General features: G+C 43.6%; 5 protein-coding genes across 6 annotated transcripts; 3 read left to right on the forward strand and 2 right to left on the reverse strand.

Annotated features, from left to right (window-relative positions):
- Positions 1-1615: 1615 nt before the first annotated feature.
- On the forward strand, positions 1616-4684 carry LOC129839391 (inositol 1,4,5-trisphosphate receptor-interacting protein-like). The gene is made up of 2 exons (XM_055906812.1): positions 1616-1749; positions 2167-4684. The coding sequence occupies exon 2, from the start codon at positions 2181-2183 to the stop codon at positions 4512-4514; it is 2334 nt and encodes a 777-aa protein (XP_055762787.1). The 5' UTR covers positions 1616-1749; positions 2167-2180; the 3' UTR covers positions 4515-4684.
- Positions 4685-5686: 1002 nt separating this feature from the next.
- Positions 5687-9509, reverse strand: LOC129839398 (zona pellucida sperm-binding protein 3-like). Of its 2 annotated transcripts, XM_055906826.1 has the most exons (9): positions 8652-9504; positions 8372-8484; positions 8130-8230; positions 7872-8040; positions 6523-6634; positions 6323-6411; positions 6160-6239; positions 5854-5958; positions 5687-5753 (listed from the first exon to the last, which is right to left on the reverse strand). In XM_055906826.1, the coding sequence occupies exons 1-8, from the start codon at positions 9210-9212 to the stop codon at positions 5855-5857; spliced, it is 1329 nt and encodes a 442-aa protein (XP_055762801.1). In that variant the 5' UTR covers positions 9213-9504; the 3' UTR covers positions 5687-5753; position 5854. The 2 variants fall into 2 exon arrangements, 1 of the variants encoding a protein (XP_055762801.1); XR_008757014.1 differs by lacking the exons at positions 5687-5753; positions 6323-6411 and having other exon boundaries at positions 5871-5958; positions 8652-9509.
- Positions 9510-11097: 1588 nt separating this feature from the next.
- On the forward strand, positions 11098-20143 carry LOC129839400 (ras-related protein Rab-40C-like). The gene is made up of 6 exons (XM_055906828.1): positions 11098-11804; positions 12020-12080; positions 12172-12232; positions 12365-12442; positions 15645-15867; positions 17571-20143. Exons 1-6 carry the CDS (start codon positions 11651-11653, stop codon positions 17888-17890), a joined length of 897 nt encoding a protein of 298 aa, XP_055762803.1. The 5' UTR covers positions 11098-11650; the 3' UTR covers positions 17891-20143.
- Positions 20144-21908: 1765 nt separating this feature from the next.
- Positions 21909-25248, forward strand: LOC129839393 (WAP, Kazal, immunoglobulin, Kunitz and NTR domain-containing protein-like). Its single transcript, XM_055906814.1, has 2 exons — positions 21909-22740; positions 22954-25248. Exons 1-2 carry the CDS (start codon positions 22459-22461, stop codon positions 24499-24501), a joined length of 1830 nt encoding a protein of 609 aa, XP_055762789.1. The 5' UTR covers positions 21909-22458; the 3' UTR covers positions 24502-25248.
- On the reverse strand, positions 24948-27350 carry LOC129839402 (methyltransferase-like 26). Its single transcript, XM_055906831.1, has 6 exons — positions 26997-27350; positions 26582-26744; positions 26391-26450; positions 25923-25990; positions 25748-25826; positions 24948-25530 (listed from the first exon to the last, which is right to left on the reverse strand). Exons 1-6 carry the CDS (start codon positions 27188-27190, stop codon positions 25474-25476), a joined length of 621 nt encoding a protein of 206 aa, XP_055762806.1. The 5' UTR covers positions 27191-27350; the 3' UTR covers positions 24948-25473.
- Between the last annotated feature and the right edge of the window lie 216 nt (positions 27351-27566).

Genomic DNA, 27566 nt, shown 5'->3' on the forward strand with positions numbered 1-27566 from the left:
GGCACCCCTAACTCTTTCCGCAATATCTTTGCCGTCTCTTCCTCGTGCGAATGATGAGGATGAGGGCCTGTTTGTGTGTCTGGAGTAAATCCCTCTCGTCCGACTCATTAAAGAGAAATTCTTCACCCAGTTCAATGTGAGTAATCACTGTTCTGATTTCCAGAAGCTCTTTTTGGTCATAAGAGACAGTAGCAGCAACACTATGTACAAAATAAGTTACGAAAAATGAAAAAATTGCATGGTTGGTTAAGAGCCCATGAAACGGCAGCCATCCTCTCCAGTGTCAATTACAGGATCAATCATTCAATTAGCAAGGTAGAAGCATGCATAATAAGCAATGGAGGCTCATTGTCACACTTGTGACAAGTTGAACCATTCTACCTTAAAAGTCAAAGTCTTCAGATTTTACTGCCAATTTTTTTATTTTTATTATATTACATAGGATTTTTTCCTACCAATGTACACAATCTACTCCACATTTCCAAAGTGAAAGAACAATTATAGAACATTTTCCACATTTTGGGAGGGATTACTGCATTTAAAAGCAAACTCTTATTTATTTTTCTCCCCTTTGTGCATATTCAAATACTTTACCGTCAATGGATAATATATGTATATAAAAATAATGTTGACACTAGCATGTAAAAGCATGCTGACGTCATTGACATTGAGATAACGAGTCAGATCTGCCTCTATGTGCCATTGTATTTAAACTTTTTGTGGTGGTAGCATCATGTTATGTGTATGCTTGCCACCGGCAGGGGCTGGGGAGTTTGTCAGGATCAAAATAAATATGAAAGGAGCAAAACCCAGGTAAAAAGTTAGAGAAATACACACCTCTAAGAAGACTTAAAACTCTGGGATAGAGTTGTATTTTTCAGTGGGGCAATTACTCAATTTTCTATGCAAAAGACACACCAGAATAGCTTTCCAAGAGGTGTTGAGTGTTCCAGCCTCAGTCCTGACTTACATTTCAGAGACAATGTATGAATATTGCTGTCCATCAATGAATTACAACTCTATTTACTGAGCTTGAGCAATTTTGACAAAAACAATGGATAAATGTTGCCCTAAGACAGCTTTTCCCAAACTCGGTCCTGGGGACCCCAAGGGGTGCACATTTTGTATTTTGTCTTAGCATTACACAGCTGATTCAAATAATCAACTTATCATCAAGCTTTGATTATTTGAAGCAGCTGTGTAGCGCTAGGGCAAAAACCCAAAAGTGCACTCCTAGTTTGGGAAACGCTGCCCTAGGAGTTGTTTAAAGTTGGTAAAATCTTATTCAAAACAATTCACAGCTGTAATGGCTGCCAAAAGTGCTTGGGGTGTTTTTAAAAAAGATATATAATTATTTGGAAAATGTTCTGTAATTCACTTTCAAAATGTAGGAGTAGGTTGTGTAGATTGCAAAATGTGAATCCGTTCACAAGCGACTGTATGTACAGTACCTCTATATTTGGCCCCGCTGTGTTGTGTCTGACAACCCTGATTCTTATCTGAACAGTAGAGGAAGTGTGCGCTATCCGGTTTGCTCTGTGTATTGCAGAGGAAAGTGTCGCACAGCCACAGCACATGGGCAGGGTATTCACTCAGGAAATAAGTCAACCTACTGCTGCAACTAAAATAGGAAGAGACAGCAGTGTTGCTGTGCAAGGATCTCTTTTTCGTTTCCTCCTCTACGGTACATCCATAACGACCATTGCCGAGTATAACTAAATGTACAACCAGACTACTTACTCCAGTCAGGTAAGTGTTATTATTGCAACTTTTATTTTGATTGAGAAATAATGCTGTTTTGTGTGCATACTGAATGAATTTATCAAAAGTTAGATGCTTTCGAGCCAACAAGGAAGTCCCCATCTCGGTCTCTCATCCACTCACTGTTCTTTATGCTTAGCATTGTCATTTTTCAACTGATAGGATAGATCGTTATGGATTTCTGCTAAATCGGAATTTCACAGAAACTACCGGCACCTTTGATTTCATTGTGCACACTGATGCACCCATCGAAGGTTTGGTATAATTTATCATACTGTACGTTCAAATCTCATATTGGACTTCACGTGCATTTTGAATGAGAAGGATGGGAAAATAGATATATATCAACATGGATATCATAGAATAGAAACTGACATTTTTCATGTGTCTTATTCTACTCCACAGAGACAACGTTAAGGATGCAAGATACCTTTCTCCGGGTGTTTGTGCTGGCAGTTAGTCTACTGTATCCCATCCCCAGAGAGGACAGAACAGGACAGGTTCAGGAGCAGGATGGTCACATAATGGGCATGCAGGAGCGTGAAGATTGGCTGCAGAGGGAGAGGGCAAAGCTGGAACAGGAAGTGGCACCACTGGTAACCCAAGAGGAAGGGCCCATCGACCAAAAACCCTTACAACTTGAAGTACAACAGGTCTATCAAATCGACCAGAACCATTATCAAAAGGGCTTGGAAGAGACTCTTATCGAACAGAAACATTCTCAAGAGAACAAAGAGGAGAACGATGAAGAGAAAGAGGAGGGATCTCACATTGACCAGAAGCTTTCACAAGTACACCAAGATGTACCTAAGACAGAGCAAAACCTCTCACCAGAGGACAAGGAACAGTCTACCATTGACCTCGGCCTATCATTAACCCTTTCACAAGGAAACGACCAAGAGCAGCCTGCTTCAGACACAGAGGCATCTCACAATGACAAGAAACTGTACCACTTGGACAAGGACATGGCGATTGTCCATCAACAGTGGCCACAAGAGGTCCCGACTGGTAGTTGCCATAGTGACCAACAGACATCATCAGAGCGTCAGGAAGAGTCTCAGGTCGACCAACAGCAATCTAAAACAGACCAGGAAGCAGAACAGGAGGTGTCACCCATCTTCAGAACATCATCAGAGGGGAACCAGCAAGAGCATCTCACAGACCAGCCGTCTAACACACATCAGGAAGTAAAAGTACCACCTAACCTCAGAAAGTCAGACGACCAGCAACATCTCACAGAACAATATAACACAAACCAGGAAGAGACACCGATTCTCAGTGAATCATCAAAGGATGACCAGCAGCAGGAGCATGTCACTAATATCATAGACTCGGAGAGCGACTACACCTGGTACCTATGGAACGCATACTCCCTCATCTCTTTTGTTCATTTCTCCATTAAATTCTTCAGAAGACGTTCACAGAAGAAGCTCCATCCAGGAGAGATCCTTCAGGAGGATATGGAAGACATCTCTGTCGTGAAAAACCTCTCGGCTGAAGTTCCGCTACCGGACTGTGATGCACTCAACCGTTTTTACGACAAATGTGTCAAAGTCTCACCCAATGAGAGCTGGAGGGTGACTGAGTTTGTGGAGGGTTTTGCTAATGACCTATTAGAAGCCATGAGGAGCATGAGTGATGTGGAGGTTGGCATGGTGATTGAAGACTTTGTGGTGGAGGGCAGGATCAGTTCCCTGGTGTGTGACATCATAGTCCCCATTGCCCCGTTAGAGCCATACAGTTTCCAGTTTCAACTCTGGTGTAACCAGGCTATTGATGATATGCCACCTGAAATGGAGGGCTGTGGTAGAGTCAAAATGGTGGATGGTGGTGTGAACCAAAATGGCTGCCCATGTCACACAGCTGCCATAGGAGATGATGATATGCTATGCCTGCTGTGTTGTGACAATGAGAAAGTCAAAGTGGTGAAAGTCACTGATGTATTGGATAGTGCTCTTTGCTCGAAACACACCCCTTACCTGGCCAAAACCCAGGTTACCAAATGGTTCCAGACCACGATTAGAGAAGCTTGGGGACAGATATCCCACAAATATGAATTTGAGCTGACATTTCGCAATATGGACGCCCCAGGAGCTCTGATGGTTCGATTTAGATCAGGGAAAGTGATAACCTTCGATATGGCTCCCGTGGTTAAACTCAAAGACACTGAAGCTTATTTCACCATTTCTCCTTCCACCCCACCTAGGAACAACTCCTTGGACACATACTGGAGCCTCTCATTGACCACTTACGAGGACCACTTCCTGAAGTATCTGACCAATCACCTGCCTGAAAACTCCTGCCACATTCACTGCCTTGGAATTGTAGCGTTCCTTCACAAAAAGCAAATGGGCCTCACAGGCAGAAGTATCCTTACAGATCAACACTTCAAAACAGTGTTAATTCACTTGATTTTGAGTAAAAAGCCTTCTGACTGGTACCCTGAACACTTGGGTAGCAGATTACGTGATGCGTTGAGCTTCCTAGAAAATAGCCTTCAGGGCAGGAAGTTGCTTCATAGCTTTATTGGAAAACCTCTGGTTCCAAGTGAGATTGGACTCCCTGCTGTATTCAGTGATGCAGAGCCTGTAAACCTCTTCCGCCCTCTTGGGGTACAAAATGGCAGCTACACCAAGACTGTAAAGCACTTGCAAGAGATGCTCAGGAACTCTTCCATGCTGATACAGGAGTATTTGCCAAAGCCAAAGGAATGCAATGGTCTAGACAAAACTTCCACTGGTATAGAGTGTTGAACAATTTTAAAGGTTGAAACTGGACAGTTAACTGTAAAGAGATGCCAAATCTACAATGACATTCTCAAATGCAGAGAAAGGCATGAGGAAACACATGCTTAAGTGATTTCATGTTAAAATGCAACAGAAAAGTTCCACCCATACCCAAATAAATGCTTATTTTAAAGTAACCTGAAATACTTTTGAATTTTCTAAATGTGGGCCAAAACTACATTGGAAACATTGAAATAATTTCCTATTTGAAAGAGTAGAATTATTTCCAAATACCGAATAGGCCTGGGTTCAACTGCGTGGGAATATATACACAGAATTTTTTTTTTTTACTAAGTTACAGTTCATAAGGAAATCAGTAAATTGAAATACATTAAGCCCTAATCTACACATTTCACAGGACTGGGCAGGAGCACAGCCATGGTGGGCCTTCCCACGCCCACCAACTTGGGAGCTAGGCAGAGCCAGGCCCAGCCAATCACAATGAGTTTCCCCCACAAGAGGGCTTCTTTACACCAGTTGCATCAGCTGTCTGAGTGGCTGGTCTCCAATGATCCTACAGGTGAAGAAGCTGATGTTAAGGTCCCGGGCTGGTATAGTTACTCGTGGTCTGCAGTTATGAGGCCGGTTAGACAATGCCCAGTCCTCTAAAATGTGCGGTAGTTTATGGTAGTGAAATTACCATTCTGGCAAAAGCTCTGGACATCTCTGCAGTCAGCATACCAGTTGCACACTCCCTCAATTTAGACATCTGTGGTCTTGTGACAACTGCATTTTTCATAGTGGCCTTTTGTTCCCATCAGAAGGTCCACCTGTGTAATGATCATGCCATTTAATCAGCTTCTTGATTTGCCACACCTGCCAGGGTGATGGAGTATCTTGGCAAAGGAGAAATGCTCAAATATGGATTTCAACAAATGTGAACACTTGAACTAAGCTTTGTACGTATGGAACATTTCTGGGTTCTTTAATTTCAGCTCATGAAATTAAGTTTCCATGTTGGATTTATATATTTGGGGATTTTAAAATTACATACATTTCCAAGTGCATTTCCAAACACATTCCAATATGCAACTACTTCAAATAAAACAAATGTATGTCTGAAAGTAATCAAATGTAATAATATTTGAACCCAGTTCTGCCTGGACATCTGCAGCCATTTTAAATGAACTCAAGACACATGATTGTTTAAAAAGTTTATTTTATCAAAATAATTGTCCACTGCTCATCAAACCCTCCCAACAGCACCTAAAACCATGAGGGAAAAGCTATTATTTTCAGAAATTTGTGCTCATTTATTAAGACACCAATTAAACATTCTTAAGAATTAAGCAGAGGGACTGAGTACCTTAATTAGCCCCGTCGTTGAAGGTTTCCATGCTCCATGTTTTATCTTCAGCATGTTCGTCATGGGCCATCGTCATAAAATGACTGGTCACAGTTTGTGCGTGAGCTATGAGCGTTATCAGACCAGTATTGCATTTTCCACAGATTAGTCAAACAAAACACAATGTAAAATATAAAATGGTGGTATGAATGCATGCCCACGTTAAGTCCTCAAAATGGCTTCCCATTCCCTTCTAATGCACTCAGATGAAAGGGTTGGTGACAATGAGAAGACATGACTGGTCATGAACCAGACCTACATGCTCACCGGAGGGTTGTAGAGAAGGAGAAGGACAAGAACCGACACAGCATGAGCAAACCGCAGCATCACCACCCAGTTCCACCCACCTAGGACAATCACAATAAATATTAGTTAACCCTCATAGCAAGGAGTCCCTCAGAACTCAAGTCAATCACTCAGGTGAACCTACTTTTTAGTCTTTGTGCCATAGTTGCAGGACTTGGAACTTGGAGTTGGAGTGACTTTCCCCGTAGTTATTTCACAGTGCAAGTGGAGTTTCTGGAAGAAAATAAATGTACGTTCTTTTTTAAAGGTGCATTACTGTAGGCCTATAGTATTAAAGAATCAAACCATCATGATTAGTTGTTTGGAGATGCACATGAGTCAGACCTGATTGTCCAGGCCCTGGAAGATGAAAGCTCCGATAGTGAACCTCAAAGCATTGTTGGTGGTGTGTGACAGGAACTTTGACTGGACAGTATTCTTGCCATCCACCATGCATCTAGTTAAGAGAAGATCGTGTACTTAACACTAATCCCTCCAATTTGGGACAAGGTTCACCCGCTGGGTCTTATTCTCCCCTTGTAAACCAGGGACTGAGTTACAAAAGACACTAGGGCTGTGTTTACACAGGCAGACAGTTCTGATTTCTCTTGGTTGAGGTTTAACAGCAGTTGGCATCCAATATATTGCATTACCACCCCCAACTGAATTATAGATCCATTACACTTTGTGATAAAGGGAACCAAAAATAGACTGAATATTACCCTACTTAACCTCATCTGATCCTTCCCCAGGCCAACGGGCTGAGAGAACAGGACACTACCATGCTACACGTGTCCCCTGCACCTTACTGAAGCATATGTCACTCATTGGTCTATCCCTCTGTGCTGTCAGACATCCCATTCACATGAATCCTCAGAATTGCTCACCCTTGACCCATTCTCTACTTCACTCCCTCAGCATTCAACACCTTCTGCACTAATCTGACTAGCCACCGAACACTTCTGATCCCCAGCAACATGTGCACCCTACAGTTGACCACTTTATCCAACCCTCTATCCCTTGCCCTTCTGCACTCTACCACATCTTGGAATGTCGCTCCTACACTGCGACATGACAGTAAATGTTGCAGCTGAAACAGAGCAGTGGATTCGCCACAAAAGCTCCAACAGACCTGGTTCCATCCTCTTCAAAATCTCAGTCCCACTAAACCAAAATGCATCTTTATCATAACTATGTCCATCAACACAAGGCTCATGCTTCTCAAACCTTTAGCCCTTCAATTTCACCTCCATAACTCGAACTGGCGTCTGGCCCACTTTCAACTTGACAGTCTTCCTCGACATACCCCTTTCCCTGTTATTGCTAGAGTCAAATTCAAACCCATCCTCTGCCGCCATCTGTCTTTCCAACCTTTCCCGACAATCCTCTTCCCTTAACCAATTACCCGACTCCTGAAAACTCAATTTTCCCAAACTGAAATTTCTTTAGCCTTTGGGAGACATACTAAGCGCTGTACTCCCACTGCAAACTTAAATTTGACCAATCAGATAAGTTCTGAAAAAGACGCGACGTGATAGGTCTTTCGACCAACCAATTAGTGGACAATTGAGTTAGGTTGCCTGTGTAAACTGCCCAGCTGTGGAATCTAGCCAATTAACAAGCAAGAAATTAACTACCAGGAACAAGACAAAACCAGGCCAAGAAATTGTAGTTCTATAACAAAGATGTTTTACCCATAGTTGTCGACCACAGTGTATTTGAGAGTGGAGTTTGGGCTAGCAGTCACGTAACAGTTGTTAATATACACCCGCCGATGCAAAGAAATAGTGGGAACTTTGGCCTCAAAGTACATTGGTTGTCCAATGAAATAGGTTTTATTTCCAGTGAGCTTGTTCCATGATTCTGAAGAGAAAGAATAGAGTTAAGGTTCTTTAATAGAAAACAATACTGCAAGTGCATTGATTTAGGTGACATCTGTCAAGTCAACTCACCATCATAAGATGTGAGGGTGACTCCAACCTTGGATTTAAGGGCCTTGAAGACTTTCCCCGCCAAACGAGGATGAAAGCCAAACTTGTAAGAGTGGTGGATCCTGCAGAAAATGGCCATTAGTGCAGTCAGACACTCAATAGCCAGACTAGCATACTACCCAGTATGGAGCCATGTATAGGATATGCTAGTGTGGACATTGGAACGTAGCCACCAAATGTGAAATCATGAAGTGGTAGTTCACCGATTGTAGCGGCATTCGATGTGAACAGAGAATGACGACTCCCTCACAATACCGCCTATGGCCTCTGGCTCGTACTTCAGCACGTTGGAGTAGGAAATATAGTCAGCGGTACACTGGAATAGGAGAAACAACTCTAAAAGCCACCAATACATCTGAACATAATCATTAAAGCCATGGAAATACAATCCCTTCAGACCATTACAATTTGACTGAATCACTCATGGCACACGTGATGTCTGAGTGACAGGGGATTGTATTTCTGATGGCATTGGTAGCCAACCTTTCTATGGAAGCCACAGCTTTTGATGTTGTAGAGCATGTAATAGTGTTCCGCTGTGGATTTGTTGACTTTGCAGTTGCGGAGTTTGAGGTACTTGCAGGCGTCGGGGTTGGTGAAGGCGTCTTTTCTGATTCTCACATAAATCCTGTCGAGGTGGCACAGGACCTCAACCTTCTTAGAGTGAACTGGAGGAGCGGTGGGCGGAGGTAGGGTGGGCAGCAGGATGTGCTTGACTGAGAGGGGCAGCGGCCTGAACTTCCCTTCAGGCTTGAAGACATAGGCTTGGTCCTCAGAAGCACGAATAGGGATGTATTCTGGTAGTTTTAGATAGTCTGGCTTACGAGAATGCTCCAACATGGGAGTGGCCACGATTTGGGAACGAGACCTGACCTTGGGTTCAGATTCATCATCAAGCCTCAGTCGCTCCGTCTCATCCCACAGAACTTCAGTGTCATTCCCATCATCAACAGCTAAAGGGAAGCCCTTACCTGACAAACCATAAGCAGAGGAGTAACTGAGAAGCAAAAGCACCAATTTCACCACCATCTTGCCATTCACCATCAAATCTCTCTCTCAACTAATCCAGAACAGTGACACGGTATATGAGAGAACCACCATTTGCTTGTGTGTTTTATATACTAGCTACAGCACCCTAATTGCAACACCTGGTGCTGACTTTAATCAGTAGCAGAATCAACCAATCAGCAGTCACCAGGGCCCAGTTTTCAAAAGTTAAATGATCATCATTTCATTTTAAAGCAGCCATAAATCGCCTTGTGACGGGCAAAGTTTATTATGTTCAACAGGGAGGGGCAATTGAAAGTAAGATTCTCAATAAAAGGTTTTATTGTTGAAACCTTTCTAGCCTGTCTATGGGTAACAGGATTGACATTATGTTTGACCCACTGACTTTTCCACCACAAAATGGGCCAAAAGAGTAGAACCAGTCCACCTGCTTTTATACTATAGTTTGACTATTATATGTTAAATGTTTCTTCTGAAATAAATATTTTAAAATAAATAGTTTCACTACATTAAAACGAGAGCTCAGTTCAGAGTTGACCTTAAAATGAGGGACAGACACAAGCTGTTTAAAGGCACAGTCAATTTAGTGTATGTAAACTTCTGACCCACTGTAATTGTGATACAGTGAGTTGTGAAATAATCTGTCTGTAAACAATTGTTGGAAAGATTACTTGTGTCATGCACAAAGTAGATGTCCTAACCGACTTGCCAAAACTATAGTTTGTTAACAAGAAATTTGTGGAGTGGTTGAAAAACAAGTTTTAATTACTCCAACCTAAGTGTATGTAAACTTCCTACTTCAAGTGTACCACTACAGTCTCCAATGCTACACATTCCTTTGTCTCATGCCCTTCTGGTCACTTCTCACACCTAAGATCCTCCCTCCTACACACTGCTGCCACAAGCCCATATGCTTGACACCTGTAACAACGTAATGTATTTGGCACAAAAGCTCCTACAGGATAACTTACATATCCTTACATCCAGTTTGCCGGTTTTCTTCTTCTTCTTCTTTTTCTTCTTCTTCTCTGGTATAATGGCGTTCACAACAATTTGATTTGCATTAAGCTATATGTGTTAATTGTAGGGTTGCCCATGGGGCTGGGGATCAGGAATGTCCCGTGCGAGGCAGGTTGAGGTTTCCAGGGTTAGAGTAATGCAGAAGTTGTCATATGCTGAGGCAGTGAAGAAAGTAGAGGAAGATGGGTCAAGAGGGAGGGATCCTGAGAGGAGTGGTGTGAGTAGTAGTACAGAGGGATAGGCCAACAAGTGATAAATGTTTTAGTAAGATTGGATCTTTATCATTTATAGCAATGGTTATCAACTGTTCTGCAGGGATGGAACGTAAGTCGCAGAAAAATTACCTTGTTGTGGCAGCTACAGAAAAGTATTTGGGTGTGTGAGACTTGACATCCGAAGAGTTAGTGTGTTAAGTGGTGGTGTCCCATCCTTTCAGGTTGTTGGCCTGAAATTGGACTAAATATATTTAAATAGTGGAGTAAGGTGGTGTCACTTGCAGGTGCCTTGGAGGAAGAGTGGGGTAACATCTCACAGCAAGAACTGGCAAATCTGGTGCAGTCCATGAGGAGGAGATGCGCTGCAGTACTTAATGTAGCTGGTGGCCACACCAGATACTGACTATTCCTTTTTGATTTTGATCCCCCCTTTGTTCAGGGCCACATTATTCCATTAATGTTAGTCACATGTATGTGGAACTTGTTTGGTTTATGTCTTAGTTGTTGAATCTTGTTATGTTCATACAAATATTTATTCAGTTTGCTGAAAATAAACGCAGTTGACAGTGAGAGGACGTTTCTTTTTTGCTGAGTTTTTAAGGGAGTTGAACTCCAGTCTAGTAGGTGGCGGTAATGCAACATACACTGCATGCCAACCGCTATTAAACTTCATCAAAGAAGAAGAGGAACCGGCAAACCGGATGTTGATGCTGGCAAAAGCAACATCTAGGTTGATGTTATTTGCATTGCTTAGCTACTGACGCGTACTCGAAGGCAACTAATTGTTATTTATGGACTCTTAAATGAAGTACCATTTTCGTTTTGAATTAACATTTCAAAAACAATGTTTTACCTTGTAGAGGACATTTGGTTTTGGAGGCAGAATGGCCCAGATTAATTAATGTTGTTTTCGTAAATTATTTTAGGTAGCTAACGTTAGCACGGGGTATTTTTCTTTCACATAAGTTACTAGATAGCTAACTAGCTAGGTAGTGGATTTTCAAAGAAAACATGATGGAATTGGAGATAATTGGTGCTCAACGCTCATTGTATTTTTTGTAGCTAGTGGTGCGCGGCACTGCTAGATAGTAACCTTCATTTCTAAGTGGCTAACGTTAGCTACAGTATCGTTAGCTGGTAAACAACGTCGTTCGCCCTTAGTGTTTGACAAGGCATTCCACACACAAATTCTCCCACCCGCAGTCGTGGATCTCCAAACTCGGTCTTAACTTGATACCAATGCGTGGGATGATGGCTACACAGGGCAGCCCTGTCAAGACTTACGACTACCTCCTTAAGTTCTTGCTGGTTGGAGACAGTGATGTGGGGAAAGGAGAGATCCTAGACAGTCTGCAGGACGGATCAGCAGAGTCTCCCTATCCCTACAGCAGTGGTGAGTATATGTAACTAGTTAGAATATATCAAGTGTATACATTATATGAAGTGTAAACATACTAGTCAGTGTTTTTTTAATCTGGAATCAAACTGGCCATTTGCCATTATACTCTCCATCCTAGGCTATCCACCTTGTTGATGAAAAATCAATCCCTTGTAGTTTGAGGTTAAGGTTGGGCTGGCTGTCTGCTATAATCATGTTTGTTTTCTCAGGGATTGACTACAAGACTACCACAATCCTGTTGGATGGGAGAAGAGTCAAGTTAGAGTTGTGGTACATGTAGAAAATACTTGTCTAATACTTGTAGAAAACTCATTGACAGAAAGCTAAATGGAATCTAACAGGGTCATTGTTTATTCAACAGGGATACGTCTGGACAGGGTCGATTCTGCACAATCTTCCGGTCATATTCACGTGGGGCACAGGTGGGTTAGACCCCTTAATTTCAAATGCTTCAGGTTCTAGGCTATATCATCTGTGTATTCGGAGACACGTGGACTGTTTACTGATTAAAGATGTATTGCTTGTTCATGTCCCCCCACTCCCCCAACCCACAGGGAATCCTGCTAGTTTATGATATCACAAATGGCTGGTCGTTTGATGGCATTGACCGCTGGATCCGGGAGATCGATGAGGTAAGCTAGTTTGCTGACTGATCATTTAACACTGCACGTCTGACGATGTGACTCAAGTCTTCATTCTAAACAGCATATCTGCCTCATCATGCTGCAGTAAAAGCTCAAATGAAATCCACCATACCGGTTTGTAGATAGTAGAATCACTAGCCATGTAGAGCTATTTCCAGGCAGGCAGGCTGTAGTCTGAGGATATGCTGTTGTTATCAAAAGACTCCCCTCTGGCAAACGGTTCAGGTCAGTCACTACCAACACCTCCCACAACCTGAATAGCTTTTCCCTCTCTGCTGTGGCCTTCACCAACTGGCCACTGGTACACCTTTTATCTTCCCGCTCATAGACTTTACACTCTGCACTATTGTGGCGGCAGGTAGCCTAGTGGTTAGAGGGTTGGACTAGTAACTGAAAGGTTGCCAGATCGAATCCCCGATCTGACAAGGTAAAAATCTGTCGTTCTGCCCCTGAACAAGGCAGTTAACCCACTGTTCCTAGGCCGTCATTGTAAATAAGAATTTGTTCTTAACTGACTTGCCTAGTTAAATAAAGGATAAATACAAACAAACAAAAAATCCGCAAGGATGCAAACTCATCACTTTTTGGAGATATTTGCCGTTTTCATTTCAAAATAGGTTGTCCACGTAAATCGTGTAGATCCGGGGGAAAAAATGGAGAAGAGGCCGAAAATATCTTCTCCCTGTGTGATCACTAAATGATGGTGCGATTCTCATTTAGAAATGAATGACTGAGCACAGAATGCTTCCCTACGCGTCCTACAAATAAAATATTAAACAGAGTTAAGAGTGTGACGTCATATCAGAATGAGTACTTCACCCAATGTCACGTGTGACAGCTGTGAGCAGCCTGCCACATCCCCTAACCAGCCATTAGCCTGCCTCAGCTGCTCCTCTCCATCCGTTCTCCATCAGTTTATAAATGTTATTAAGCCGTGATGACGAGCTGGGGTGTGCAGACAGTGATGAGGTTTGTTGTTACGTTTGTTTAGTTATTGGAGCGGTATGGTTTCATTTCTCCAGGAAGAACAAGCAGGACCAGTCTGACTAGGCTTCTCTGTCACGCAGCCCCTTGAGTGCCGCCTTATGCCCCATGTTACCGGAGCTACCTTCTCCCCTCTCTCCTGTGAATTGGTGCACATTTCTATATAATATTTTCAACCGTTGTCGCCGGCCGTTTTAAACTACTTGCGGAAACAAGCTTGTTTAGCCATGCTACCTGGCTGGCTAGCTAACATCATGGTACCTTGTCTGTGCACACATTTGGATGGCACCGGAAAAAGGGATCGATAGTCCTCTCAAAGAGATGCTTTAAAGGTAGGATGCACATGCCTAATAAATGTATTCTAAGCTAAATCTATTTTTTTCTGTTTTTTCTGTTCCTTAAATTCTGTCTGGTGTCTAACTTTTGGTGTGTGTGTGTGAGTGAAGAGTAGTCTAAAGATGGTTTCATATAGGCCTAGTGTGTTTTCCCCTTACTGCCACAATGAAAATGCAGATCATTATGCATTTCTATTCCTTACTACATTCCTCCTGCCCAATCACAGGTAGGCCTTTGGATATGAACAAATCAGCTCTTTTCTGCAGTAGCCTTTTTTATTATACAGTAAAAAGTGTGAAGTTAAATTCAATGTGTTGTTTTGAGCAGAGGTGTGAATAACAGGGACAGGTTTTCGTGCAGAACGTATAGAGAACGGAAACAGTGGATTTAACAACTGACATTAATAAGGGATCATAGCTTTCACCTGGGTCCACCTGGTCAGTCTGTGTCTTGGAAGAGCAGGTGTTCCTAATGTTTTGTTCTAATGTAGTTTAAAGTGTTAATTATATAGTCTGTAGTTTTTAGCTCAAATCAAATCAAATTTTATTTGTCACATACACATGGTTAGCAGATGTTAATGTGAGTGTAGCGAAATGCTTGTGCTTCTAGTTCCGACAATGCAGTAATAACCAACGAGTAATCTAACCTAACAATTCCACAACTACTACCTTATACACACAAGTGTAAAGGGATAAAGAATATGTACATAAAGATACATGAATGAGTGATGGTACAGAACGGCATAGGCAAGATGCAGTAGATGGTATAGAGTACAGTATATACATATGAGATGAGTAATGTAGGGTATATAAACATAAAGTGGCATAGTTTTTAAAGTGGCTAGTGATACATGTATTACATAAAGATGGCAAGATGCAGTAGATGATATAGTGTACAGTATATACGTATACATATGATATGATTAATGTAGCGAATGTAAACATATTAAGTGGCGTTGTTTAAAGTGACTAGTGATACATTTTTACATACATTTCCATAAATTCCCATTATTAAAGTGGCTGGAGTTGAGTCAGTATGTTGGCAGCGGCCACTAAATGTTAGTGGTGGCTGTTTAACAGTCTGATGGCCTTGAGATAGAAGCTGTTTTTCAGTCTCTCGGTCCCTGCTGTGATGCACCTGTACTGACATCGCCTTCTGGATGATAGCGGGGTGAACAGGCAGTGGCTCGGGTGGTTGTTGTCCTTGATGATCTTTATGGCCTTCCTGTGACATCGGGTGGTGTAGGTGTCCTGGAGGGCAGGTAGTTTGCCCCCGGTGATGCGTTGTGTAGACCTCACTACCCTCTGGAGAGCCTTACGGTTGTGGGCGGAGCAGTTGCCGTACCAGGCGGTGATACAGCCCGACAGGATGCTCTCGATTGTGCATCTGTAGAAGTTTGTGAGTGCTTTCTTCAGCCTCCTGAGGTTGAAGAGGCGCTGCTGCGCCTTCTTCACAACGCTGTCTGTGTGGGTGGACCAATTCAGTTTGTCCATGATGTGTACACCGAGGAACTTAAAACTTACTACCCTCTCCACTACTAGCTTCAGTGTACTTGCTGTGTGTGGATTCTGTGTCTCTATATTTAGTATTTTCTGTCTATTGTCTGTCTGACTCTGTAGCAGCACCATTTCACCAAGAGAAATTCCTGGACATGCAAATGTATTTACAGAATAAAGGTCATTCTGCTCTTCCTGTTTCCTTTCCTGCTTTGAGAAGGCCGGTGTGTTTCCTGTTCGAACAGGGTTTGTGTGTGATTTGATTAAAGGAATCGTAAACAAGATAGGCGTTGTTAACAAAACAGCCTCTACTCTCAATATCATCCTCCTGTTGCTTTCTTATCCTAACCTTAACTTTCTCTCCTTTCCCCCAGCATGCCCCGGGGGTGCCCCGCATCCTAGTAGGCAACCGGCTCCACCTGGCCTTTAAGAGGCAGGTGCCCACGGAGCAGGCCCGCGCCTACGCCGAGAAGAACGGCATGACCTTCTTTGAGGTCAGCCCTCTGTGCAACTTCAACGTCATCGAGTCGTTCACGGAGCTGTCGCGCATCGTGCTGATGAGGCACGGCATGGAGAAGTTCTGGAGACCAAACCGAGGTGAGGAGACCAGGGAAGACTAAAGTTACAGCCACTGTAGGGTCTTGGGTTGGGAAGCCGTAGGGTGCAGTAAAACAATGGGAAAGGTTATTGTTGGTGTGAAGAAACTTGGGCTTGTTTGTTAATTTATGTTTCTACCCTTCGGTTCTTTGATTTGATTGATATATGGAATATATCTAAACTCAGCAAAAAAAGAAACATCCCTTTTTGAGGACCCTGTCTTTCAAAGATAATTTGTAAAAATTCAAATAACTTCACAGATCTTCATTGTAAAGGGTTTAAACACTGTTTCCCATGCTTGTTCAATGAACCATAAACAATTGATGAACATGCACCTGTGGAACGGACATTAAGACACTAACAGCTTACAGGCGGTAGGCAATTAAGGTCACAGTTATGAAAATTTAGGACACGAAAGAGGCCTTTCTACTGACTCTGAAAAACGCCAAAAGAAAGATGCCCATGGTCCCTGCTCACCTGCGTGAACGTGCCATAGGCATGCTAGAAGGAGGACTAGAGATGTGGCCAGGGCAAAAAAGTGAAATGTCCGTACTGTGAGATGCCTAAGACAGCGCTACAGGGAGATAGGACGGACAGCTGATCGTCCTCGCAGTGGCAGACCACGTGTAACAACACTTGCACAGGATCGGTACATCCGAACATCACACCTGCAGGACAGGTACAGGATGGCAACAACAACTGCCCGAGTTACACCAGGAATGCACAATCCCTCCATCAGTGCTCACACTGTGCGTAGTAGCCTGAGAGAGGCTGGACTGAGGGCGTGTAGGCCTGTTGTAAGTCAGGTCCTCACCAGACATCACCGGCAACAACGTCGCCTATAGACATAAACAGACTGGCAAAAAGTGGTCTTCACTGGCGAGTCGTGGTTTTGTCTCACCAGGGGTGATTGTCAAATTTGAGTTTATGGTCGAAGGAATGACCGTTACACCGAGACCTGTACTCTGGAGCGGGATCGATTTGGAGGTGGAGGGTTTGTCATGGTCTGGGGCTGTGTGTCACCGCATCATCGGACTGGGCTTGTTGTCATTGCAGGGAAAACATCCTCCTCCCTCATGTGGTACCCTTCCTGCAGGTTCATCCTGACATTACCCTCCAGCATGACAATGCCACCAGCCATACTGCTCGTTCTGTGTGTGAATCCTTGCAAGACAGGAATGTCAGTGTTCTGCCGTGGCCAGAGAAGAGCCCAGATCTCAATCCCATTGAGCACGTATGGGACCTGTTGGATCGGAGGGTGATGGCAAGGGCCATTCCCCCCCAGAAATTTTGGGGAACTTGCAGGTGCCTTGGTGGAAGAGTGGGGACACATTATTCAATTTCTGTTAGTCACATGTCTGTGGAACTTGTTCAGTTTGTCTCAGTTGTTGAATCTTATGTTCATACAAATATTTACACATGTTAAGTTTGCTGAAAATAAACGCAGTTGACAGTGAGAGGACGTTTCTTTTTTTGCTGAGTTTATTTGGAATAATGAAAGGTGGTTGTCACTTGCTTGCTGGGTTTTCATTTGATGGGAGGAAGCGCACTGGGCTCTCCTCGTCATTGACGCAACAGCAGCTGTCCCGCCTGCGAAATAAACCCTCAACACAACTAGATTGTTGTCAGGTCCTATGCAATACCATTATAGCATGTAATACAACATGACTATGTCCTTCCCTGTCCATCCCCCTCCCCACCAGTGTTCAGCCTCCAGGACCTGTGTTGCCGGGCCATCGTCTCATGCACCCCCGTCCACCTCATCGACAAGCTGCCTCTCCCCGTGGCCATCAAGTCCCACCTCAAGTCCTTCTCCATGGCCAACGGAATGAATGCTGTCATGATGCATGGACGCTCCTACTCCGTGGCCACCAATGCGGCGGGCGGCAGCGGCGGCGTGAGCGGCAACAACAGCAGCAGCAGCAGCAGCAAGGGAAACAGTCTGAAACGCTCCAAGTCCTTTAAACCGCCTCCAAGCCCCCCCAAGAGTAGTAGCAGCAAAAGTAACTGTAACATCACCTAGTGAGGGGCGAGGGAGGGACTTCTGAGGCTTCCCATTGGGCCTAATGCTATTGCTGTATGGGGCACTCAGGCGCCCCAATTTGGAGATGCATAAACGCACAACAGTGACTGTAAGAGCTGTGAGTGAGTCCAATATGGCTTTCACTCTTTCTTAGCCCCCTAGCGCCATCTTGTGGGTCGCCGTTAAACCTACAGCTACCACCCACTGTGACCAGTAGAGCTCGCCAGCTTCTAGTGCTAAAACCCAGAAGTGGTTCGTTCAGCCTTTCCTATGGGGAAAGAATAGGGATTTGGGATAAACACTGAGAATAAGGTCTGAGGTTAACACAGGCTTAGGAGATCTATACAGTACACTTTGTTCTATGAGATAATAGCAGTCAGTTAACATGACCTTTATTCATTATGAAGCCTTTATGCGCTTTTTTTATTACATAAATGCATCAAAATTCACAAAGTGACGTCAGCTGATGAAGATGATCTCCTAGAACAAAACGTATAAGATCTTCTAAGTCTGTGTTTACCACACACCTTATTCTCAGTGTTTATCCAAAAACGACAGTCATTTTCCCCAGTCCATCGAACCGTGGCGGAGTTAGTGCCTACAAAAAGACAACATTACTATTTCTCTCCATACAGCCTCTTGGACTTTAAACTGTGACGTCATCACTCACCTTACTGTCAACACTACAACAGAGTATGAGGACTCTGATCAGATTCACCGAAAATTTGAGTGTTTCTTATTGAACAAGCTCAGATTGTCCTTTCTTGTTTGTCTTTTTTATTTTCATTTGCTGCCCTGGTTTGATATGGCTCAGAAACACATTGAATGATTATTCTTTCCAAATCACACGGTTTTGCCAACAAATCAAAGAAACTTAAAATATTGAAACTGCAGCTAACTTTTTTATTTTTTTACTCTCTGCAGTTTTTGTGTGTGTGTGTCTGTTTTAATGTTTTCATTTTACCTTTATTTAACTAGGCAAGTCAGTTAAGAACAAATTGTTCTTTTCAATGACGGCCTAGGAACAGTGGGTTAACTGCCTTGTTCAGGGGCAGAACGACACATTTTAACTTGTCAGCTCGGGGATTTGATCTTGCAACCTTTCGGTTACTAGTCCAACGCTCTAACCACTAGGCTACCTGCCGCCCATCCATCCGTTGGTCTTCTTCTGTGTGTTGCTCTGTCTGTTGACTTGGGTCCTTGTCCTGTTTGGTACCAGAATGTATAACACCAGTCTGGTCTGTGCTCATATGATTGATTAAAAGCAAATGGGGTCAAGCTGTTATAGCAAAGGGTCATTGTAGATTACACTGGTTTCATTTCAGAATAATGAGTGCAATATCAGACTGCTTTCCCTCACTGTTTGCATTTTAAAGGTATACTCAGAAATATGATGTAGATGCAGAAAGTAAACCGCATAGGGGGGGAACTTCCAATACAACTAAGCGTGAGGCTCTACTTCTATGCTGTTATTGTCCCGTGGCTACCAGGCTGTGAACAGTGTGACGTGAACATAGATACTGTGTGAGAGTGAAGTCTTGCATCGTGATCATCTCCATGTCGGCGTTGCTGCTCGTGGCAATGTCATTTAGCTGAGTCTATCTTTAATGCTGATCAGAGAGCCAATAGTGAAAACCTGTGTTGATCCAAGTCTGTTTACTCATTCATGGCCCTTTGCCCTGAGTGACCTGTGAGTAACCAATATGTGCCTGGCTTTTTACCGGTATCATGATTTATCTTGAAGTATCAGTAGGATTTTGGAGGAATGCCGCAAAGGGCTAAAATATCTTTCATCTGAATCACTTTGATAAGTGGTTATGTTAACTTGTGACTTACTAACTTTGGACTCCAGTAAACTTAAATGTATCCACATAAAGCAAATTCCATACAAGCTTAATAAAAAAAGAGTTCATATTCACAATTTTATTTATACCCATTTGTTTATTGATAATATTCTGTTTTTTTGTTGGTGTCTTATATTTTTGTAAAGGACACAATTCTTAATGTATTTACACTGAGACATTCCCTATGCTCACTGCAAGAGAGATGAAAACCAATGCATGCCATTTTTCTCTGTTTCTACGCCCTTTTATTAAATAAAATGTCAAGGAAAATAATCATTATTCAGGGTATTATAAGCACTACCTGTATGTGGTATAAGCTGCTGAGTTGATTGTAAGGAGGATGAACGGTTTTGCAAATAAATGTGGCTGCATAGTTGCCATGGAAAGCAATGGTTTTCCCCAAATTAAACTGTTGTACTTTTTTATTCAAAATCATTTATTACTGAATAACTGTATTGTATTATTTTGATTAGTTGATTAAGTTGTGCTCATGCGCATATTTAGTACTTACCCTACTCTTCCTGAGGACCAAACAGGAAACAAAACGCAACAAATAATATACACAATACCATGTCACCTGTTTCTGCCTCACGCTTCAGAAAACAGGAGATGGCTCCTGCCCTATGAGCCGTTCTGGCTCGCACAAGCAATGGCTCGTGCAAGGCCACTTACCCAGTGGCGGTTCTAGACCATTTCAACTGGGGGGGCAAGCTGGAGCCAGTTGTACTGTTCGAGGGGCCAGTTGTACTGTTCGAGGGGCCAGTTGTACTGTTCGAGGGGCCAGTTGTACTGTTCGAGGGGCCAGTTACATTAGACGTTATTGTTGTCATCGTTTTCTTCACTGCATTGCAGGCATTAGCAGGCAAAATACCATGTTCATAATCATCATCGTTGCCACTGTCTAATAACGGATGTAAAAAAAGAACGATAGCAAAAATTATTTCATACTCCACATTTAGGGGGGCTACAAGGTGGTCCATAATTGTTGTCACAGGGGCACTGGCCCCCCTGCCCCAGAACCGCTAGTGCACTTACCTACATAATACAGTGCAAATTACAATACAAAATATATATATATATTTTTAAATAGCTGTCTCTTCACAGTCCCCGTTGTGCCGTAATGTGTTATTTTATCTGGTTGTATTGCTAGCTTGAGTTTTGTGGTGATATTATTGGCTATTCAAAGCTTTGACAGTGCCAGTGCGCGAGCGCTGGGATTTTTTTTTTGTCTTTGTCCTCTCCGACCCCTTGGCTGTCGGTATCAAGCTCAAGTGAAGTAAAACGGTGGGGGATCTGAATTGATTAGTCGCCCCGGGGTTATTGGTTCGCCAGTCCCTGGCTCGCGGACTCTCCGCAGCGGCTCTGAATGCCGGCGGTCAAAAGTCACGCGAAGGTTGAAGGGTCACGTTCAATGAAAGCGAGGGGAGTTTGCTTCTCATAGCCCTTTGAGCCGTGTGGAGACAAAGATGAGTCACACACCATTGAAAATGTGTCGCTTTACGTCTTGCCACCTGACCGTGGCATCTCTGAGCTTTGTGTGAATGATGGGTGTAAACTGACCGACGCGTCTAGACTTGGATTTGAACACAACCAAACGTAAACATGTTTCTATGCATGCACTATCAGTGTCAAGTTGCGCATATTTCTTGCCAGTTCTGCTGTGCGCGCCTCCTCAAAATGTTTGATTCTTTCTCATTCAGATAGAATATCTAGTCTTATTAATACCACATTTAAAAAGTTGTCTATGTTCATGACATATTCAATATTTAATATCAACATTTTATATGTTCTAGATAAACTGGATCAAATTACACCATAGCCTACTCATTGCGTAAAAGTGGAGTGTAAAAAACGGAATTAGACACTTATGTCAACGTATTTATCAGTGTGCATTTATTTGATTTAACCTTTTATTTAACCATGTAGGCCAGTTGAGAACAAGTTCTCATTTGCAACTGCGACCTGGCCAAGATAAAGCCAGTGCATGGGTTCACTAGCAAACAAAAAGTACCTCCTGTTAGGAAACTTCTCAATCATGGCCCATTTATATGAGCATTATGAGCAACACTTCTAGAGTTTTAGTCTGGACGAATGAAACATTGATGGATTTCTCACCGGAATGTTTGGCCCCGTGCGTACTGTTGTTGGGACAGCTTGACAACACCGCCCTATCAAGATTCCTTTGATGTCTTTACAATGTTTGTCCAGTTGCTTAGCGCATGGTGCTGCTTCATAAAAGTTTCAGACACTGGACAACCATGGGGGCGGTCAGAGGCGCTGCCCTTCCCTACCTCTAGTCACACCAAAACCGATATTGCGTCTCTATCTCTTTGTGTAGTGAGTTGACTCCGCACGCCTTGGAAGTCAGCGTAGATAGAGCCTGTTTTTTTTTTGTTGCAGTTTTTTGTTTTAGTCTAACGGTTTTGCGATTTTATCAAACCAGAGTGGTTCACAGATGTTATATTTGTCCTCTTATTCGAGGCAACTTGTTGAATCAATGTACAGCGCAGAGGGAGATCTTTTTTGTTGGACAATGGTTTATTCATCTGAAATTTGAGAACCGTTTCTCTTGCGTGGCGAGCGACAAATTGTCACTTGTACCCAGATTGGTTACGCACAAACTGGATGGCTGCATTTGAACAAAATGGACGTATTTTCCTGAGGGGCTGCACGGAAGTTATGGAACTTGTTGATGGATGACTTTCAAGAAACGTTCCTTTTAAAATGAATATATCTTCTCTCAGCCGTCGAGGGGTTGGAGGTGGAAAGAACGTGGACACAAACCAGCCAAAAGCACTTATATACCCAAAAGGACTCTTATCAGGAAGCGTTGGTTGGTCCTCTCTTGTGTTTTTGGTTTGCCTCTGCGTATTTCCACAACAGACGTGGAGTGCAAGTCTAGCTGGTTCCAAAGTGGAACATCCAGGAGTTTGTCCCAACAAGCTGAATGCTAACCTTTGGGTTGATGCACAAAGCACCTGCGAACGGGAATGTGAAGTTGACGAGGTGAGGCATTTATATGTATTCAATATTTGATTCCATAATCCATTGTCTGTCATTTGTTTATGACAAACTTAAACAATTGTAAGGAAATGTGTTATACTGTATACACGTTCATTACATTTTCTATTTCTTTTATTAGGCCTACCACTTGGTGTTTGTTGTATTGAAATATACTATGTATTTTTGCCTCAGTAAATGCCTGTTGTTATTCCCTAGGACTGTGCTGGCTTTGAGAAATGCTGCACCAATGTGTGTGGACTCTTCAGCTGTGTGGCCGCTCGTTTCTCTGATGGCACCCCTGCTCAGCCGGATGGCCAGGGCGGAGGAGAGAAGGGCTCCGGGGGCCAGGGCTCAATCGCCACATGCCAGGGCTTCATCTGCAGCCAACAGGGGGCCACTTGCGACATCTGGGAGGGCCAGCCCATCTGCAAGTGCCAGGACCACTGCGAGAAGGATCCCAGCTTCACCTGTGCCTCCGACGGACTCACCTACTTCAACAAGTGTTACATGGACGCTGAGGCATGTACACAAGGTGTGACACTAACTGTGGTGACCTGCCGGTTTCATTTATCCGGGCCTCAAGCAAGTCCACTCCCCCAGGACACAACAGCCAATCCAACGCTGACGTCCTTCCTGGAAGACCCCATTCCCCCAACGCTCTTCTCCAATCCCAGCCACCAGTCGGTCTACATAGGCGGCACGGTGAGCTTCCACTGCGATGTAATGGGTGTCCCGCGGCCCGTTGTGACCTGGGAGAAGCAGAGCGAGCGCCACGAGAGCCTGGTAATGCGGCCTGACCGGATGTACGGCAACGTGGTCATCACCAACATCGGCCAGCTAGTCGTCTACAACGCCCAGGTGTGGGACACAGGCATCTACACTTGCGTCGCCCGAAATGCAGCCGGGGTCCTCCGCGCCGACTACCCTCTCTCTGTCATCCGTCGGACCGAGGACGACATCTTCTCAGAGGACCCCGAGATGGCGGGCATGCCCATGGGGCCCCCGTTTTCGCCCGCCGACTGCCTGGCGGAGGTGGACCGGCGGGAGTGTTCTGCCGAGCGCCACGTTGACTGGTACTACGACGACGAGCAAGGTACCTGCCTGGCCTTCTCCAACGGGGGCTGTGATGACAGCCGCAACCGCTTCGAGACCTACGAGGAGTGCCAGGCATCCTGCCAGAGGCAGGGGATGGGGATCTGTTCCTTACCTGCGGTCCAGGGCCCCTGCAAGAGCTGGGAGGCTCATTGGGCCTGGAACTCCCTCTTGAAACAATGCCAGGCCTTTGCTTATGGAGGTTGCCAAGGCAACGGCAATCGCTTCCGATCCAAGAAGGAGTGCGAGGCAAACTGCCCGCAGTCCAAACGACGAGCCTGCAAAACATGCCGGGTCAAAGGTAAAATAGTCCCGAGCCTGTGCCGGAGCGATTTCGCCATCGTCGGCCGATTGACGGAACTGATCGAGGACCTCGATTCTGGGATCGCCCGGTTCAGTCTAGAGAAGATCCTCCGTGACGAGAAGATGGGCTTGGCATTCTTTAACACCCGTCACCTTGAGGTGACCCTGGCTAAGATGGACTGGAGCTGCCCCTGCCCAAACATCACCATGGAGGAGGGCCCCCTATTGGTCATGGGGGATGTACAGGACGGCATGGCCGTGATACAACCCGACAGCTACGTCAGACCCATCTCCGATAAGAGGCTGAAGAGGATTCATGAAGTCTTGGAGAAGAGGACCTGTGAGATGCTGCAGAGGTTCCGGGACTAGGGGCTCTATTCGATTCGTATCTCGGAAGTTCAGAGGTTACAGTGTGATTTAAATTTAAAGGCAATTCTCCCGCATTAGAGGAGACTGCATTCACGGTAAACACTGCAAATGTCGGCTCAATAGGAAATGACCTTCACATTTCTATCACGCAATCTGTAACGCTTCAGCGAGACAGATAGAATAGAGCCCTAGGACTGATCACCTCAACTTGGGCTGTCATAGCAAGACTAATATACAATGGCATATCCCTACAATGACATTTTCTGAAATGGAATGCACCCTACAGGTTGTGAGAAACTCTCTGGTGGAGTTTGTGCCATGATGTACTGTATCAAATTACAGTGCATTTCTTTCTGACGCCGTTTTCATTGCCCAGAAAAATCCAGCACGGACTTTTCAAACAATGCCAATGTTGTACATAACACAATCAAATCGAGGTGTGTAAATACCATTATTCAAATAGGTTTATTCAAATGTAATGTTTCATGTGTAAGATCGTGTGTATTCACTGTAACGTGCCGTACTGTTTTCTAGTGATAATTCTATGCTGAAGTGGTGTAATGTTTCATTTTTGATTGAAATCCCATAACATCAATGCATACTTCTTAATAGTAAATTAATACTCCAAGTTGATTGAAAAAAATGTAATGCTTTTTTCTACACTTTTCTGATGTGGGTGTCATGCAAAAGCACCTTCCTACAACAATCCTAGTCATTTTAATCAATAAAAGCGAGCGCCATACATTTTGAAGTTACCAAACAAATCACCTATGCGGAAATGACTTCTGGAGATAGGAGTTGGAAGGTGAGGGAATTATTGGATTTGGCATTGATTCAAATAAGGTATCAGTTCAGGTTAATTTTCAACCAAGTGTTAAATATCCATTACTGGTCATGTTATACCCTGTACAGACAGGAGCGTGATGGTGCATTTGTGATGTTGAAATGGAACCCCAGAGTCGGCAGTAGACTTCACACCAGACTCTCCTTCCGGAACAGAAGGCACTTGTTGTTAGCTGGCATGTCAACCTAACGTTACGACAAGAGAAAGTGGTTATAAGCCTTCACACATTTTGAAGTAAGAAATGGGTAATGTATGTTTCAATGTTGCATCTTTTGCTATTAGAATACATTTGGTCTGACACAGTTCATTTAACATGTTTGTGTTTCTTACGCAGATCATTGGGTTTCATTCACATCATTATGAAAATCCTAAATGACTGATATTTGGAGTATCGCTTCTTACCATTTTCTCCAGGAACAAGCCACTCCTCTCTGCCACAGACCTGAGCAGGGTGACGTCCCGTAGACCCCACTCTGGATTTCTATAAGACATCAACAGTTATAGTTATTTGCTTCGATAATGTGTGGTCAAATAGCAGATCTATTCAGATTCCGGCATTATTGTAGTTCTCACTTACCTCGACCTTAGACTGAGGTCAAAGTCGATGTTGCTTTGTGGAGTGATCTGTCCATTGAACGCATAGGGCTAAGAGAGACAATATTAGAAGACGTAAGACAAGTTCACGAGGGCAATTTTTCACAGTGAGTTCTAAATTGGACTCCCTAAAAACACGCCACTTCGATACAAGTGACTTTTAGTAGCAGTTTAGGGGAGCATTTTCCCTAATCCTTTCCCTAACCTTAACCTAATTCTCCTAACTTGCTACGTTAATTTTTGTAACCTGCTGCGTAAGTTCTCCTAACCTGCAACGAAAAGGTATATCAAAGTTGCATATTTTTAGGGAGTCCCAGTTCTAAATATGGGAAATACACAAATATTGCTTCCAACATCTTTTCTTCTACGTTTATTTACTGCCAACATCAGGTTGAGGATATAGTCAACACTGTGCTTGTGTAACGGATGTGAAATGGCTAGAATAATATACCCCGTATGTCAGCAGTACTCCTTGTGGTTTCAGGATGGTTCCCGCTCCTTTGAACAAACCCTGTGAGTAAAAACATAACATCACACGATAATGAGTAGTATGCAATAAAAGTATCATCAGTTAGTGGACCATTAACTGTGTATTTATAAGAGTATCTCTATAGACAATATGTAGGCCTAAACAGTATTCACCTCAGTGCAGGCCATAGGGGAGATATGGATCATGTTGATGTTGAGTACCAGGTCCAAGGACTCAGGCTGGATCCCACCCCAGTTTTCACAGGGTAGAGAGGCGTCGAGGTGGATGGCAGGCTTCACGTTCGGCAGGTTGTGATGCGCTCTGTATGCGTCTATACTGGTGGCGGGGACAAAATAGATCATTCTCATTGTAAGCATCAACAAAAAAATAATAGCTGCTGATATAGGCCTAAAGAAAGAGTTAGGCCTACTATTATTATCAACATGAATTCATAGTAACCCATTTTGAATAACGGTCAGCTTTGGATTTTGGGAAAAACAACTCAGATCTGGACTCACTGAACCGTTATGCCCAACGTTACCAGATTATATATTCATTTGTAAGCTAATAAAAACTCTTTAAACTCACCTGGCTAATGATTGTCGGTCAAATTCTGACGGCTGCCAGGTAATATTTCGTAAACCCTGTGCGAAGTGGGTGACATGTTGCCCCGTACCAGACGATATCTCCAGTGCATTCAACGGTTTCGCCGTATCCACACTCTCACGGAGCACCGCAAGGATGGGTTCCTTATTTCTCTCGGCGGCAGGTGCATTGAGCATTTTGGCAACTCCTGGATACACTCTCCGCGCTAAAAGATGCAATTGTTTCCACCACTCCAGTTGAACTAGTTGGTTGTGCCAGTTAGAGTCACAACAGAGCTCTGAACAATATCGCCTCCGGACTGTAACAATAATCGACTTCCGCGTTGTGTCACGTGATTTATCACGTCACCCGGCCTGGTGTAATAACTGCAACGTTTTAAAAAGCTGCACAATGTGCACTTTTCCTGAGATTGCAGTTCCTTAGGATGGAGTAGCAAGGGGGATTCTTCAACTACGGGCACTTCTATGTCCTCTTGGTACATTTTGTGGATTTTATTTAAAAAAATATATATATATTGTTGTTCTTTATAAGTATTATATTAAATTCACATTG

This window comes from Salvelinus fontinalis, chromosome 40, assembly GCF_029448725.1.
Source record: "Salvelinus fontinalis isolate EN_2023a chromosome 40, ASM2944872v1, whole genome shotgun sequence".
NCBI lineage: Eukaryota > Metazoa > Chordata > Actinopteri > Salmoniformes > Salmonidae > Salvelinus > Salvelinus fontinalis.

Excerpts from the sequence above, each read along its gene's own strand:
- LOC129839398 (XM_055906826.1), bottom strand. The coding sequence starts at position 9,212 with ATGGTGAATGGCAAGATGGTGGTGAAATTGGTGCTTTTGCTTCTCAGT. Across the intron at positions 8,231-8,371 it reads ATCGAATGCCGCTACAATCG|GATCCACCACTCTTACAAGT; the intron begins GTGAACTACCAC and ends CATTTTCTGCAG. Across the intron at positions 6,635-7,871 it reads ACTGTGGTCGACAACTATGG|ATGCATGGTGGATGGCAAGA; the intron begins GTAAAACATCTT and ends TCTCTTAACTAG.
- LOC129839402 (XM_055906831.1), bottom strand. The coding sequence starts at position 27,190 with ATGCTCAATGCACCTGCCGCCGAGAGAAATAAGGAACCCATCCTTGCG. Across the intron at positions 26,451-26,581 it reads CCCCTATGGCCTGCACTGAG|GGTTTGTTCAAAGGAGCGGG; the intron begins GTGAATACTGTT and ends TTTTACTCACAG. Across the intron at positions 25,531-25,747 it reads GCTTGTTCCTGGAGAAAATG|GTTGACATGCCAGCTAACAA; the intron begins GTAAGAAGCGAT and ends TCGTAACGTTAG.
- LOC129839391 (XM_055906812.1), top strand. The coding sequence starts at position 2,181 with ATGCAAGATACCTTTCTCCGGGTGTTTGTGCTGGCAGTTAGTCTACTG.
- LOC129839393 (XM_055906814.1), top strand. The coding sequence starts at position 22,459 with ATGAATATATCTTCTCTCAGCCGTCGAGGGGTTGGAGGTGGAAAGAAC. Across the intron at positions 22,741-22,953 it reads GGGAATGTGAAGTTGACGAG|GACTGTGCTGGCTTTGAGAA; the intron begins GTGAGGCATTTA and ends GTTATTCCCTAG.
- LOC129839400 (XM_055906828.1), top strand. The coding sequence starts at position 11,651 with ATGCGTGGGATGATGGCTACACAGGGCAGCCCTGTCAAGACTTACGAC. Across the intron at positions 11,805-12,019 it reads TCCCTATCCCTACAGCAGTG|GGATTGACTACAAGACTACC; the intron begins GTGAGTATATGT and ends TTGTTTTCTCAG. Across the intron at positions 15,868-17,570 it reads GTTCTGGAGACCAAACCGAG|TGTTCAGCCTCCAGGACCTG; the intron begins GTGAGGAGACCA and ends CCTCCCCACCAG.